This window comes from Patiria miniata, unplaced genomic scaffold (genome assembly GCF_015706575.1).
Source record: "Patiria miniata isolate m_02_andy unplaced genomic scaffold, ASM1570657v1 HiC_scaffold_1, whole genome shotgun sequence".
NCBI classification, from domain to species: domain Eukaryota; kingdom Metazoa; phylum Echinodermata; class Asteroidea; order Valvatida; family Asterinidae; genus Patiria; species Patiria miniata.
In genome coordinates this window covers 36,069,439-36,085,922 of record NW_024037047.1, presented here as the reverse complement: position 1 = coordinate 36,085,922, position 16,484 = coordinate 36,069,439, and the positions used below count along the sequence as shown (strand labels likewise).

The 16,484-nt window shown below is 40.2% G+C and overlaps 1 protein-coding gene across 1 annotated transcript in view; it reads left to right on the top strand.

Annotated features, from left to right (window-relative positions):
- Window positions 1-16,484, top strand: part of LOC119733236 — a 172,693-nt gene that overhangs the window by 18,214 nt on the left and 137,995 nt on the right. Inside the window, 12 exon segments of the mRNA XM_038206825.1 lie at window positions 1,614-1,823; window positions 1,982-2,048; window positions 3,578-3,741; window positions 4,399-4,526; window positions 5,355-5,496; window positions 7,960-8,190; window positions 9,309-9,509; window positions 10,918-11,067; window positions 11,632-11,844; window positions 13,252-13,458; window positions 14,640-14,731; window positions 15,460-15,520. Coding sequence (XP_038062753.1) covers window positions 1,614-1,823; window positions 1,982-2,048; window positions 3,578-3,741; window positions 4,399-4,526; window positions 5,355-5,496; window positions 7,960-8,190; window positions 9,309-9,509; window positions 10,918-11,067; window positions 11,632-11,844; window positions 13,252-13,458; window positions 14,640-14,731; window positions 15,460-15,520 — 1,866 coding nt within the window.

Below are 16,484 nucleotides of genomic sequence, written 5' to 3'. Positions count from 1 at the left end.
ATGGAGGGTACGAGCTGGGTCACGTGTACGACCGCCTCTTGTCGTGTGACCAAGCTTGGTCACGTGACGGGTCATGATAAGGTACTGATACGGACTGCAGCTGAATTCCGCCGTCACTGAACTTTGCATTTGTTATGTTTTTTTATTGAATTGAAAATCGAAATTTTTAGATCGAAAATTCAGGTGGGTGGGTCAAAAACATTAAAAAAAAAAAAATAAAAAAATAAAAATCGAAATTTAAAAACATCGAACATTTTGAATGGCCCCTTAGTTGTTTTGTACCCTTCTCGAGATTTCGAACAATTTTGTTGTTTAAACAGCACCAGTTGATAAAGACACCGTGATGGTGTCGCAAGCTCCTGATACGAGCTCTGTAATCAAAGTCTCAAAAAAGTATCTTTTTTGATATAATAATGGGACAGGAAACGAACTTTCATGCTCGACAAACCAACCGATTTGATGAGAAAAAAACATGCTCAAAGTGAAGGAAAGGCTGGTTATTCCACCTGATATGGTATCGTTGGGAAGAAACAAATTATCAGACTTGGGTTCAAGAAAAGTGTGCCTGTGGTGCTTTTAAAAAAGAGTTTTTTTCTAATCGGAATCACTGGCAACGGAAACCATTTACGAGACCAAAATATAGTGCAAAGGTTTTCTGTCTTCTCAACATGTATAGTATCCATCCAGCTTTTACTTTAACATGTTAGTTGTTATGTACCCTTCTCAGGATTCGAACAATTTTGTTGTTTAAAAAACCCCAAAGATTTCACAACATTTAAATGATCCCTAGTACCTTTTAAATGTTTTCAACATTTGAAAATGTGCAGTGTGATCACTTCCAGTGATGTCATAATTTTGTGAACGTGTATGTATTGCTTTTGGTCCAAGTAATGGGCCCTTGGTAACTATGAATCATAATGATGAAGCCCCGATGGCACTTTTGTCAAAGTTCTTAGTCACACAAGCACGTGTGCTCTAACCTTACATTTTGTAAACTCTTTATGCCATGTGCTTTTACTTTAAAGAGGGTGTGGAATGCTCGAAGACATTTCCGTCATTAAGGTGTGATGAAATAAAAACGACTAATGTTTCTGTCATGAAATGAGTACAAAGGGTACTTTTGAGAGCTATTTTCAGGTCCTGTTTTGACCTGAACGTGCAATTTGTGTAAAAGTCGTGGTTGCGGGCAGCAAACAAAACACAGTAAATCGTGACGTAATAAACTGGACTCGTTTATGCTACTCTGCATCAGGAGTCCTGTTTATTACGTCACGATTTACTGTTTTTTGTTTGCTGCCCGCAACGACGACTTTTACACAAATTGCATGTTCGGGTCGAAACAGGCATGACAGGACTTGAAAAACAGCTCTCAAAAGTATCTTTTGTACTCATTTTATGACAGAAACAATAGTTGTTTTTATTTCATCACACCTTAGGCTACATATACCTGAAAAATGACGGAAATGTCTTCTAGCATTCCACAACCTCTTTAACAGTTTTACAGTAGGCCTAGAGTGCAGTGTTTATAAATGATGTGTCTTTGTAAGTGCAAGGCAAGTTGTTGCAAATTCAACACCGTGATGGAAAAACTGTGATCGTTCCTATTTTTGCAGGCTGCCCCCTGCTACAAGTCTCCCTACCCAAGAATGTCTACTGTAAGATAGATGAAAGCTGCCTGGGCGTGGAGTGCTGTATGAACGTCAAACTCTTCATGGTATCTCTGGCCTTCAAGGCATTCATGCGCTTTGATCCTTGCGAGTTCCAGTTTGTACTCGGTGTCAACTCTTGGAACTACACCATTCAGATCCTGGATGTCGAATTTGGTAAGTCTATACTTTGGTTTAGTGTAAATTAACGAACTCCTGATTTTTATGCATTAGAAATTCGGAAAAATTTGACTTTTTTAAGGTGAAGAAAAAACGTGAAAAAAAAGCTGATTTTGGAATTAAGTTATTAACAAACACTCTTGTTTTCTCCCCAGGCAAAGAATGGGACGTGCCAGTGCCCTTTGACATTCCATTTTTGGATGATATGGAGCTGCATCTTAGGTAGTAACCTTTTATCTTTTAATTCTTATTTTAAAGTTCAGAGTTATCATATTTAATTTATGCAAACTGTTCAACAGGTTGAGAACTATCATATTCAATTTATCTCAATTTAAAACTTTTCCATATTAGTTTAGAACTTAAACAGTTCAATAAGTTCAGAACTTTTATTGCGAATTTAAACACCACAGCGCCACCTTCGGCAACATGTGCAGTGACAGTGCAATGGTACTTCTAATCACAGTGCAATAGTACTTGTGCGCTGCGCGCCACGCGCGCGCCGTGTGTTGGTACGAATAATTCAATGACGGGGAATAATTCAACGATCCACCAATCAGATGACAATCAGATGACAGGGATTTATTCAGGTGTTGTATAATGTCTTGTATCCCTCGAAAAAAGTCATCCAATATTATTATTGTTATTTATATCAGGCTGACGTAATTCAAAAGACTTTCAGGAAACTGTCTTAATTTCTCAAATTTCATGGAATATTCTTCTCTTACCGAAGTAAATTTGGTGCCACTCTAAAATGCATTACACGTATGCCTTAGTGCTGCATGCTGCGTCCGTGTGCAGGCGCGACGGTACCGCGTGCTACGCTCTGTGGACTAGTTGACAACAGTGCTTGTGACGCTCTTGATCGTGCGGGAGCCAGCAAAAATGCCCGGATGAGGACAGTATGAAAAGCATATCAAATCCTTTGTGGTCAAAAGGACCCCATGTAAACTGGCCAAAGCGCACAGCCAGATGACCTTGGACACATAGAGATACGTGTAAGAGCTCCCTGGCTCTGTGTATATACGTACAGAAGCGCTGCCTAGCACGTGTACAATAAACAGACCCTACGCGCTGAGCCATTGAGCAACAGCAAATTTTATTGGAGTTTAGATGTACAATTCTTTAGTAAATGAATACACGCGAGCCTAAACCTTAACCAATCACAATAAGGGTTATATTGTTGGAAAGCTGACGAGACGAAGAAAAATGACTCAAGAGATCTAAACTCCCAGGTGGCGCTATTTATTGTTATGATGATGTTAATGGACCAGTTCTTGGCTTAACGCGTGGTTTACACACAAAACAGGGAGAATTTTGACTGAAAATGCAATGTTTAACATCAATTCGCGAATGAAAATCAGTGTTTTATTCAGTTTTTCTTTCATTTTCTGAAAGAGTACCGGTATATTGTTAGGGTCACACTGTAGTGAGATCTAAGGTATACCCTGTCTAATAATGAAGTGGTGGCGACAGATGTGAAAAAAGGCCCTTTTTTAATGATTTTTTCGCTGCGTTCTCTCATAGAGGTTGCACATAAAAACCGGCTCGGTGGGTTAGTTCCCCAAAGGAATTCATATGTAATATTGTCCTCACTCGGGTTCTTTACTGACATTGCAGTCATCCGGGTACTTGTTTTCGAAAGCATAGAATACGCTGATATATTTTTACCACTGGAAGCCTGATATAAATAATAATTTTGAATTAGTCCATTGTATATCCTGGCCTATCTCTGCCCTTAATATTCCCCGCAGGTACGGCATTGAGAAGAGCAGGACTCAGCTACTGGTCAGCATGTCTGTTGGTTTCTGCCCAGCGACTGGTGATGCAGATTGTTTGCCATTTATCCAAGTGTTGAAGGATTCTGCTATTGCTTTACCTATCTGTCATCCCAATGGTACCATCACGTGGCCAAACAGTAAGCATGAGGAACAACTATAACAGAACAATATTGAAGCAATCAAACCTAAAAAGTGTGCAAAAATTATGGTTAAAATGTAAGGGGTTGATATGCTGATTGTTAATGATCCAAGAAGTTACATGTTCATTTATATTGATTTATATTAAAAACTAACTATATACATTGTTTTTAAAAATGTAAACATTAATTTGGGAATTCCTAAAATAGTTCTGATGTATCTGCCCCTACGGAATTTTTCTCAAAAACTAAGAATAGAAAAAAAGATACAAGCAAATTGAATTGTTCTCAAAAACTACAAATAGAACACAAAATACAAGCAAATGACAGTGCCAAAACCCAAACTCAATAACCCTAACCTCCCCAACTTCATCAAAATCCTTCCCCCCATTTTGGTGGATTTTTGGGGACTTGGTTTGGCAGGCCTGATTTGAATAAATATTGATGGAGTATGAAGGACTTGGGCCTGGAGGCCTAAAGCAAAGCATGCATTGGAAGCAGTGTGATTAATGGATTTTGGTGGACTTGCTCCAGTACTTGGTAAAAGACAGTAGGGAGTTAGGGTTAAGTGAATAAACAAAAAAAACCAAAAACAAGAACTGAAAATTAGAACCCTGAAATAGACCATAGTTCGAAAAAAATCTTGTCTGATTTTAGTTGACCTGGAGGAGTATTTCTCGCGCGCTGCCTTGAAGAATCTACTCAAGGAGACGGGCGAGGAGCTACTGAAGGCAGGCACTGAGGCTACATTGAAGTTTGTCCTGGAAGAGCTGGGCATACCAAAGGTAAGCTCAGACATAGGGGTGTATGTATATCGTTTTGCTGAAAGAACACTTAACCTGTTTTGTGATCCATGGACAGAACTTTAAAATGGTGGTTGTGTTGTGTTTAAAATTCCGTAACTTTGGTTCTTGTACTAAAAGAAAGCTTGTTAAGTGGGCTTTTATATCCTAGATCTTGAAAGTGCTACATGCAGAAATTCATTAAAAAAAAATGGTCCTGACTTTAAGTTCCCTTTTTTTTTTTGACTCGCCCTGTACAGTTATTGTCTGTTGTAAATATAGTCCGTAGGTTTTGTACCAACATTGGAAGCATATGCTTCAGGCGCCATTTGCAACCCTGGTGTGTAAAAATTAACATTGACTACATCAAAGCAGACAATGATTGTACACTGTCTGTGGAGTGTGTTGGTGTTGAGGTCTGTTCAAAAATCAAGTAACTACGTACTAGTCTGTTTGGAGGCTCCTGTTATTTCAGTTTCTGTGTTCTAGGAGCGTCATCATTGAAAAAACCACAAGAAACATTTGTCCATATGTAACCGGTGAAATATTTGAAACATATTTCAATCCAACAAGAGCACACATATGTTGGAAAAGTCCTGTGATTTGAAGAAAGTTTTACAGCGCTGGCTGCACTCAGCTGCCATGAGTCCACTGGGGAATAAAAACAGTACAGTTTCCATCTAAACTTGAAGATCCTGTGTTTCCCTGGTCACACAAAGATAGTGCGTTTGAAGTCTCCCCTGCTTGATCAATTCTTTGCATTAAATAATTCAGATCAATCTTTTATTGTTGCAAGTTGTACAAGTTACACCCATCATTATCCCTCCTAAGGAATTATTGGATGGTAAAGAGCCATGCCCAACGCCCACCAGTTTGAGTAAAATGCAGCTGATAGCTACACTGGAGGAGAGGCAACTTGCAACCACAGGAACGAGGATGGAGATGGAAGCCAGGCTATCGCAGGATGATAGAAGTAAGTAGAATAACTCAAGGAAGGCTGCATACAAATCTTGTGGCTAAGGATGCAGTTGTACAAGTGTCTATGGGAAATGGCTTCGGCCACTCCAAGAGACCATTATCATTTTGCGGCCATCTTGATTTTTCTCATTCACATCAACGTAACCAAAGCAAGCTGAAAGGAAAAATAGTCTGGTTCCTTTTTGCACAAAAAACCAGTATCATTCAGTACTGTTATTAGATACAGGGAACATGAATGAAATGGTGGCAACATGATAAAGGTCTATAGGCTTAAATTGGAAACCGTAGCCAAGTATTTTGGTCTTTTGCATCATTCAGAAAGTTATCAAAATCAGTTGTTAGGAACACCAGATGCTGTTTTAGGCATTGTTGTAGTCGAGTACTTTTTTCGGAGTACCAAGTACTGACAAGTACTTAGATTGCCGAGTACCATTCAAGTCCGAGTGCTTTGCCAACTGAGTACAAATACAGGTCTCAAGAGTACAGGTACTTGTACTTCAGAGTACGAGTACGAGTCCGAGTACTTGTACTTCCGAGTACAAGTACGAGTACTAGTCCAAGTACATTGTGCTTGAAGCCGAAAATTATGTTTGGATTACATGTGATGAAACTGTGGTGTGCGCACATATACAGCAAATGGGTCATTGTGCATAATTGGCCACTCAAGGCTAGCTGTTCATCCAGATAGAGCACAGAGGAAGTCGATTTCTTCGAAACCAATCATTTGAAAGCATTGATAAAATAAGTAGTGCGGCCGTGGTAAGTCAAGCCGTACAATTGTTTTTTTATTGAGTATTGCTATTCGAGTACGAGTACCTTGATGATTGAGTACAATTTTGACATGTCGAGTTCAAGTACTTTGCTGCCTGAGTACAAGTACCGTCAGCTCGAGTACGAGTACTCTGACATTCGAATACGAGTAAGAGTACTCTTAAAACGGTACTCGAGTAGTACTCCAGTATGAGTACTTCAACCCTGGTGTGTATGAATTAAGCATTAAATATAGGAATGGACTGAAAATTCAATGTCATGTGGTCAGTACTTTGACTTAGGCCTGAGAAGGTGGGGGGGGTTGACAATCTACAGAAATATACCGTAATTTTCGGAATATAAGCCGCGCGGCGTATAAGCCGCAGCACGCAAAAATCTGCAAATTAAGATTTGAAGTCGGCGTATAAGCCGCACCGGCGTATAAGCCGCACCGACCGCTGCGGTTTCAATTTTGTAAGGCCTCCAAATTCTAGTCAAAATGCTCTGAACCAGTTCCATTTACACTACAGAAGCTATTAAAAGGGCCACAAAAGTTATATCAAATCATTCACAATCGATACTTTTACAAACAAATATGGGAATTGATGAGAAATAAACACCGGGAACTGCTGCCGGCTGCCCCGTCATAGCCCGGCAGCCTGCGCCACGCACGCCGGGGAATGACAACATTTTCCCACAGCACGTGAGAGAGTATGAAACCCACCGTGTGTTGTCTGACTGGAGTGCTACAAATCTTGCTTTGTGGCAACAGATGCTGATTTGTTATGTCCTAAGAATAAACAGGTCCGTTTTTACCTCAAAACTTATCAAATTGTTGCGAATACTAACGAGTAGTTGCGATAAAAATTCAACTTTCAATCGTAACTTTCTTCGGAAATAGTCAAAACGAAGCGGACATTTTAATAGACGAATCCATTAATTTTGTAAGGGGTGATTTAGTCCCTCTTTTGAGTTTTACATCGTTTCTTGAATACATTTCAAAATATTTTGTGACGTTGAACAACTGATTATGTAATAAATAAATAATAAAAAAATGTTTCAAACGCCATAAAAATGTTAGTCGTCTTTTTTCTTTTTTTTAAACAGTGGAAATATTGGTAATTATTGTTCCCAAGAAAGAACACCCCTTTATTACCACAAATGGTGTGGTCCGCTATGGGGAAAGCATGCTGCATATCGCTGCTGCACTGTACCAGTATCATGTACGGCTGGTCGCAAGTGTCGAAGACAGCTTTCATCACCGTACTTTTTACCGCTCGGTACCTTTACGTGAGACTTGGTTTCGGGTTTGTTAATGACTTTCTTAATTTATAATTCATTTCAGCAACACATCTCTTCTTGTACCAGTACATTAAATACACATGTGAATCTTATTTTCACTTCAAGGCTCGGCGTATAAGCCGCCCTGTGTATAAGCCGCAGTAAACATTTCCATGGGCAAATTCAACGTATAAGCGCGGCTTATATTCCGAAAATTACGGTAGATCTTAAAGTGCCGACCAAATTTGCAGCAAGTCTGTGATAAAAACCAGGTTTTAACATTTAACTGTTAAACAGTCTTTGTGTAAAACCTCCCCGTGCCCAGAGAAATGATGATGCATAGCAGCCTTTTTGAAAATGACCCCGTAACGGCCAAAGACAAAGTTGGACTTATTAAAGTTGTGAAAACTTGTTCTGCTTTGTACAGTGTGTCGGTTCTTCACATTGCCAGCGTTCTCCCCAGAGCTGGCAAAAGTGGCCTACTGCTCCCTGAGTGAGAACTGCCTCCGTCTGGACTGCTGTCTGGAGCTCAACATCGAGGACCTGAAATTCCGCCGCTCCTTCAAAGCCTTTGTGGAGATAGATGCCTGTGATTTCACATTCTACGTCGCCTTTCAGCACTTGCAGTACAAGAAGTTGCTGCTGAGCTACGAATGGGGTGAGTCTGTCATCTTTAAAATACAGACATTCTCAAATATAATTTGTGAATGGTTGTGAACCATGTAATGATGCTTTGCAATTTTTAAAACATTCTGAATGTCCAATTGTTATATCGTGTGCTTGGATACTGTAATTTCATTGGTCGAGAATGCCAACGTGCCTGGTCTATAATAACGCATGTACAATGGCTAACCTCATATACAATGCGCCTTGCACGCGCACGCTTGGGACTGAGCTGAGCTAGCTAGTTGCATGCATACAGGCGCAATAAAGCAAGCAATAGCCACGGACAGACTGATGAACATACAGACAACTGGGGTCGAAGACATTACCTAATAATGAGACTAAATCAATAATATGAGGAAAGAAGGAGCGAAAATATCGAGACGGAGAAAGACAAAGATACCATGCTACATAATGAGACAAAAGATGGTTCTTGAAACTGACTTTAAATCGCCCACAGAGAACTGTGATTTTATAGCCTGATCAAGTCCATTACACTAACGTGGCCTGTAGAAACGTAAGGTGTTATAAGGAATGTAATGTGCGGATGATTGGAACATACCTTTTGCATGATCTGATATGGTACTGGTGAGTATCGCAAACCGAAGTGAAATATGAAGAGAAGAAGCTGGGAAGAAGGCTATTAGTAAAGTTGTACATAATAATAGCTTGCTGTCCATTGTCATGTATCAGTCGGTTCAATATCATACAGCTTTATGTGGTTGAAAGCTTGGCCGTTCCTGTGACATTCAGTTGTAAGATTCTGTTAACCAGTTCACGCCGGGATTATTTTTACAAGAACAGAACAAGGTGCAGGATTACTTTTCACTCAACCTCATGCCAGGCGGGTTGAAGCCATCACCCTCAGGTAGCACAATCATACTTCTGGCCTTGCTCGCTGCATGCCGGTCACTGACAGATATTTCTGGCCTCGCTCCCTGCATGTTTATCTGTCATCTGTTCTGAATATCACAAAACCTTTGTGGGTATACATGTCATCTGGCAAGAACTGGTTAAACCTTTTACTCAAAAAGTAGCTCAGGACACTCGTTCGGGGTCAGGTCACATGTCAGTAGTCAGCATTTCACAAATGACGTCCATTAAACCACACAGGAAAACCAGAACAGCAAACCATAGGTCCCATCGCCCTGAAATACTCCATCAACAAACTGGACGCGGAGAAGGTGTTTGAGATTGACTTTGGAGCATCTATCTGCCAGAGCGCTGATGATTGCATCTTTAATGTGGACATCATCCAGGACTACAGAGTTCCCATTCCATTCTGCAATTCCAACTTCTCATTCTCCCTTCCAGGTAGGAATAAGAGTTTTAATTAGATTCTTTGTAATGATGACATCAATAATTCCTCATGAGTGCTCATGAATAGAAGGCTTCATGATGCTTTCCTGAATCAGTAGATATTGCAGGGTCATTGAAAATTGCAACTCCAGACGAGAGTATCTTGTCTGTCTTTGAGTATTTTATTAATCATTAAGGTGATATATAAATGTGGTGTTATTAGTATCTTAGTGGTATTAAAAAGAAATATAGTCCTGAACATTACTTTTATATGCCCTCCATGCATGAATACTATGGCAAATCAAAATAAGAGCTATCTGTGGGAGACACGTTCTGCGTGTGCACACTGGTTTACATGCATGCGTGATCTGACACACACATGCTGGAATTTGTATCCTTGTGGAGACATTCCTTTGTTCTCTTGTGGTAAAGTTTTTGAGTTTGAAAGTGTAGTTTAAAAATGCTCTTACTTTAACCAGAATTAATTTCCTTGGCTGAAATTCGGACTTAATATCCCTTTTCTAAAACTCTTCCATTTGTGACAGATCAACCCACCTTGGAAATTCCTAGTTTTTGAGTAAAATCCATGTATCTATTTCGTGAATATCTTGTGGAGACGTATTCATCTATAGAACTTGTCCTGTGGAGATGTATACAATCTTTTGTTCCCTATTGTACACACGTCTCAAGAGGGCACGGTGTATCAGATCACACTGGTTTACATGCATATGGTGCACACACTGGAATTTGTATCCTTGTGGAGTCATTTCTTTTTTCCGTGTACTAAAATTTTAGAATGTGAAAATGTAATTTTAAAATGCTCCTATTTTAACCAGATTTCTTAGACTGAAATTCGAACTTAATATCCCTTACATAAAATACTTCAATTTGCGACATATCAACACGCCTTGGAAATTCTTAGTTTTGGAGTAAAATCCATATATTTTGTGATAACCTTGTGGAGACGTATTCATCTATAGAAATTGCCCTGTGGAGACGTATACAATCGTTTGTTCCCTATTATACACATGTATCCATCAGGCAGTGAATTACGAAACTAAGCATGATTTTATTCTGAATGCTCCAGACATATGGCGGCAGTGATATATTCAGTCGAGTCTCGTTATAACAAACTCGTTCGGACCTAGCCAAATTGTTTGTTATATCAGAATTTTGTATTAAGAGGAACATCAGTCCCATTCATTGTGCACATAAATGCACAGTCGGGACCAAGGCCTTATGTTTGTTATAACCAGAATTTTGTATTAACCGAGTTTGTAACTAACGAGAGTCGACTGTAATTATTCAAACCCGTGCTAAATTTCTTTGTGCACAAGATCGTAGCTTATATATGTCATTTCCTCAGTACAGATGCAGTACTGTGGTTCTGATGCCCTACAAACCTGACTTTTTTTGTCCACAGGAGGAAACACCGTGAGGGAGTTTGTGAATCAAGTTGGCCGGAGTGCTGGGCAGCAAGCTGTCAATATTCTCTTGGAGTTCATTGGGCTTAGAGATAAGATAAATGATGGACCGTGTGACACCACAGCACTGATAAGACCTGATGAAGAAGGTGAGGTTTAGTAAAATAGGAAACCAACCGTTACCCACGCAGATCCGTAAAGCTAACAGATTTGAAAGAATTGAGGAAGGTAGAGCCCAACAACCATCAGGACTTTTTATTGGACTTTATATGCCTTAACCTGTTGGCGCCGGGATTATTTTGACCTTTTATTTTTCACTCGACCTCAAGCCAGGTGGGTTGAAGCCATCACCCTCGGGCAGCGTGCACTCATATTTTCGGCCTCGCTCGCTGCGAGCGGGTCGCTGACAGATATTTCTGGCCTTGCTCACTGCGTGTTTATCAGTCATCCGTTCCAAATACCGCAAAACTTTTGCGTGTATACAGGTCATCCGACAATAAAAGTGTAATTATAAAGAATATGTTCTTGGTTATCTACAGAGTGGAGGATTGAGGAAGCTTTGTAGCAGAGATGGATGGTTAAAAGTTTTGTAGCACAGTGAGTGTGCCAAAGTAATCTAGGTTTACAACCGACAATAGTGCCTGCTTTATTCCAGGTTTTTAAATTCCTTCTGGTTCATTGCTCACACTTTGTTGACTTTTTTTGCTATCCAGTATGCACCAATGTGAGCCTACCACCACTACCCAGTGGAGTGACTTGTGAGTTTTCAGACCGCTGCCTGGGCATACGATGCTGCACTGAACTGGATCTAGAAATCACTGTATTATCAGTCAACATGTGGCTGATTCTAGACCCCTGTGAGTTCACGCTGTCCATGGGATTGGGAAAGTGGTCCTTGACATTCACCATATTTGACTACCATTGGGGTGAGTGCCTGTAATACGTTTACAGTATGTGTGTAAATTCAGTTTCAGTTTGCACTTTGAGATTAGTCCCCCTTTACTGGCCACTATGAAGCTATAATTTAGTGCAAAATGTTTCATTGAAGAGTACTTTACATTTCCCTCAAATTTTCTCTGGACTCTATCTTAACCACTGCGCGCCATGATTATTTTGAAATTGACCAGACCCAGGCACGGGATTGTTTTTCACGAACCTCGATGCCAGACAGGTTCAGGCCATCATCTGCGGGTAGCACACCCTGATATTTCCGGCCTCGCTCGCTGCGAGCGAGCCGCAGATAGATATTTGTTTGTTTCGTGCTTATCCGTCATCCATTCTGAATACTGCAAAACCTTTGCATGTATACACGTCATCCAACGTGAACTGGTTAAGGCAGTTATGACTAACAGTCGGTGACTGACTTTTCAGGATCAAGCTGTGACTAAGTTACAACCCTGGGGAACATTTCGGTCACCAATTTTGTACGATCTGAGAGTAACTGTTACGATATTAAGACGATTGACATCAGTCAGCGCTCAAAAAAATCAACAGTCGCAGAGTAGAAATATTTCAACTTCTACGCCACGACGGAACATGTTTCCAACAGGCGGAAAACAATCGCAGTCGACCAGTGTGAAGTTATGACGTCGTGCGCGCAATTTTATTGCGAATTGTCGTGGAATCATGGGTGACATGAGCATGATTGCAATTTTTCTGTGTCGAGATGCTGCTTGTTCCACGATAATCACATGATTTTGTAAGTTCTGTGACCTGACCATGACTTGTGATGCTGATGGTTCTGTTGCGGCCATAGAGCTATAATAAATAACTAGAGCGCTAACTTCGTGTACAAAGTAATGCCTGCTGGGTGCATCCATGTTTGTGCACAAACCTATGGAGACCTAAAATTTTGTACGGCTTTTGTACGGCTATTTGCATATCTGCGTTTGTATTCCATACCGGTGCGTTATCAAAGCCAATACGCCCAAAACCGAAACGCACGATCAAAAAATGAGCGTGTCATTTTGCTCTACGCAAACAGCGCAATGCGTGCGCGTATTCGCTGCAGATGCTTTTTGCCGTCACGTTTTTTTGAACCGTCAATGACGCGCTAAGTTGTTTGCGTATGTTCTACTTGCGGGTTGCTTGTAGAGTACACTTTCAAAATTCAATCCATCTAATTTCATTATGTTCTACAAACACGCACATGAATTCAAAATGTCTGCGCCCAGGACGGCTTCAAAGCGTCTCCGTGTGCAGAATGACGAGTTAGCGCTCTAGTAATTTAATATAGCTCTATGGTTGCGGCGCAAGCAAATCGCATATCGACCTGAGGCCCGCTTTATTAATATTTTGGTTGGAAAGATGAACTGTTTCGTATTTTTTACCAGGTACCCAGGAAGAGCTGAAGATTGGCAAAGCCTTGACTCTTATCTACACCATTGACAAGCTGACCGAGGACAAGGTGTTTGTATTGGACCTAGCACTGTCCCTGTGTCTCCCAGAATCAGACTGTAACACGCCCTCTATTGATATTCTCAAGAAAACTCGAGTGCCAATACCACTCTGCAATGAGAATTTCACGTTCGCACTTCCAGGTAATGCTTTTAAAGTGCTTTTAATTTGACCATATTGAAAATAACACCGAGTGCTGGTATTCAAGGATGCTTCAGGACCATTGTCATGTGCTGGCAGTCAGGTGCTATTATGTTTAATGTACAGACATTTGTATGGATGGGACACACGACGTGTGCATCCTGGGTCGCGTGTGTACAGCGTGAAGTAGGCATATGCACGACCAATTATTTGCTCGTACCCCTCGCCCTGCAAACAGGACGCTGGGAAGGGCTGACAAATTAACGCTCTGATTGGATAGGTTTTTGCGTGACCTTAGACCTGCAAGTCATCACGACCACGACCCTGCAAGGTTTGAAACGGCCGTAAGACTGAATCATTCATCACTCTTTTATTCCCATTCATAAATGCGGCGCCCTTTTTTGGTTGAAAAGCATAATGTAGGAAAATCTGTAAAACTTGTCTGTTTTGTTAATTTTCAACTCCCGTCAGTTGCTCAGGCTCCGTTTCGCATTCACGAAGGGTCGAAATGCATATCATTCGACGCTCAAAATTTGTCCACATGGTCCGCAATGAAAAAGAAATCACATCCGGTATGGTGTGTATGCATTTCTATGACAAACTTTTACCCAGAATGCCATCCCAATTTCCATCACAAGATTCTGTGAAGCTTGTCTGCCCTTCCCAGCGCCCTGTTTGCAAGGCGGGGGTATGAGTGAAGACCAATTATGGTCTCCCCAACTCTCCCTTTCTTACCGTTGAAAGAGGTATATGCACGGTGATCATTGTTTTATGTATCACTCCCTTTAATACCGTATGTGTGCATGAACCAATACACACATACAATGTGTCCCACACTGGCTTAATGAGTTGACTGCAAAGTGCCGTCCCTGTGTAGTCATATTACTTATATTAATAACACCAGCAGCATTGGCAGATCTTGAGAAATCTGGTTGTGAATTGAAAGAGAAAAAACTCTGTCTCAACTAATCATGCAGAAAGTCTTGAAGAAATGAGTACAGTTAAAATATTTAGTAGTGGAATCTTCCTCAGGTATGTGAAAAGCATTGCTTGCGAACTGAATAAAACCAGCCGAAAAGATTTGCCACATAATAAGAAATACAGATACTTGTACACTGAAAACACCACACATTAAAACCTACCAAAAAATTGAATGTTGTCATGAATTTGCTTCATTCCAAAGGGGATGGGACTATTAAAGGCTTCTTGCAGATGGTTGGGCAGAACGCTGCTGAATCAGCAATTGATGCTATTCTTGAACACCTAGGGCTATCTGTAAGTCTTTTAGAAAGAGTTTTTAATTAGCAGCAGCTTGAGATTTAGATTAAGTAACTGTGATAAAGTTATTTATCTTGAAGGAAGAACTGAACCTCAGTGCATATTTTCTTAAGTGGGAAGGACCACTTGAATTTAGAGATGTAATGCATTTAAAGTATCGCTGTGCCAAATTGACGTCTTAATCAACTTTGTTACAAAGTTGCCAATGTTATTGACACTGGCACACCGTATGCTTATTCCTCGAGTCTTAATAGATATTATTATTATCAGTATTTAATATTTCTGGTAATGAAACCAAAAGTGCCCTATATGAAAAACCTGAGAAGACAATGAGAAGATATTACCGTTTCAGAGGTGTGAGGAAAACCCCAGAATGATATTCTAGTGAAAACCCAATCCACACGTTGGCCCAGGCTGGAATCGAACCCTGGTTACAGCGTTTGAAGGCGAGGAAAGCACCACTACACCAACCTGACTCCCCATATTTATGTTTAGGGTTCTATTTACTGGAGGAAAACCCCAGAATGATATTCTAGTGAAAACCCAATCCACATGTTGGCCCAGGCTGGAAGCGAACCCTGGTCACAGCAGTGGAAGGCGAAGAAAGCACCACTACGCCAACCTGACTCCCCCTATTGACTTTAAGGGTTCTATTTACTGGAGGAAAACCCCAGAATTGCCATTTGAATCATTGACCTGTTCAATCAACACCTGTCGTTATGCAGGAATTCATCAGTCGCATGCCATGTGTCCGTCCACAAGTCACCCAAAATGGTTGGCACAGAAGTAAGTTCAAAAATTCTTCCATGTCGTATTTCCACTGTTTTTTTGTTTTGAAATTCTTCTTTTTGTGTGCTGCATTACTTAAAGGTTAAAGGTAGAGTACATCATGTGCAATTTGTGCATTATGTTTGTTTGAAGCAACAATAGTGCTCCAAATTATCTAAAGAAGGGCGCAAAACAACTAACCTGATAATTGTAGCTCTGTGAAAAACAATATTATAGGATCTCAATTTAAAATCAAACATTGCTGAGTCATGTTTTGAATTGTGCCCGAATTTAGCATTCGGGACATGTTTTCATTCAGCCAATCGCAGCTACCTGATGTGTGTAGCAATCGCAGGGGTGTGTGTCATGTCAATGCTTGCGCCCACTACTAACAGAACTACTAACGAACTACTAACAGAAATTTCCAAGAATGGGTCTTGAGACGCATCAATGGAATGGCCTTCTTTCACTGATTTCTTCAAAATAACAGCTTGCCAGAAAGAAGAATTTTACAGGGAGTTTAGTCACATTACTTTCCTTAAACCAAGTATGCTTTCAACAACAATTACGTCAGTTACTTTTTGGATAGCTGCAAATGTTGGACTGTAGCTTAAAACATTATTTTTGATGTTAATTTTTGCAATGGGAACAATTTGGGGACAATATATGACGTGCATGTATATTTCTGCATTTATTTTATGCAATATTTCCTACAATCTTGTCTGCATGCATTCTTTCGTTACAGATTTAATGACATTATTTTGTATAAGTCCTTTCAGAAGATGCTTTTTTATTTGTTTCCTCATTTTCTCCTCAAAAGTTAAATTTAATAAACTCTGCAGAGACCTGTTTTTTTTAAAGCTTATCATTAGTACTTTAAATAACCAAACTAGACATTTAATGTTGAACCTTTCGTTGGCTTCATATTCTGAGTTTTCCATTTCATTCACTGAGTTTTTTCATCAAATTCACCTAACACATA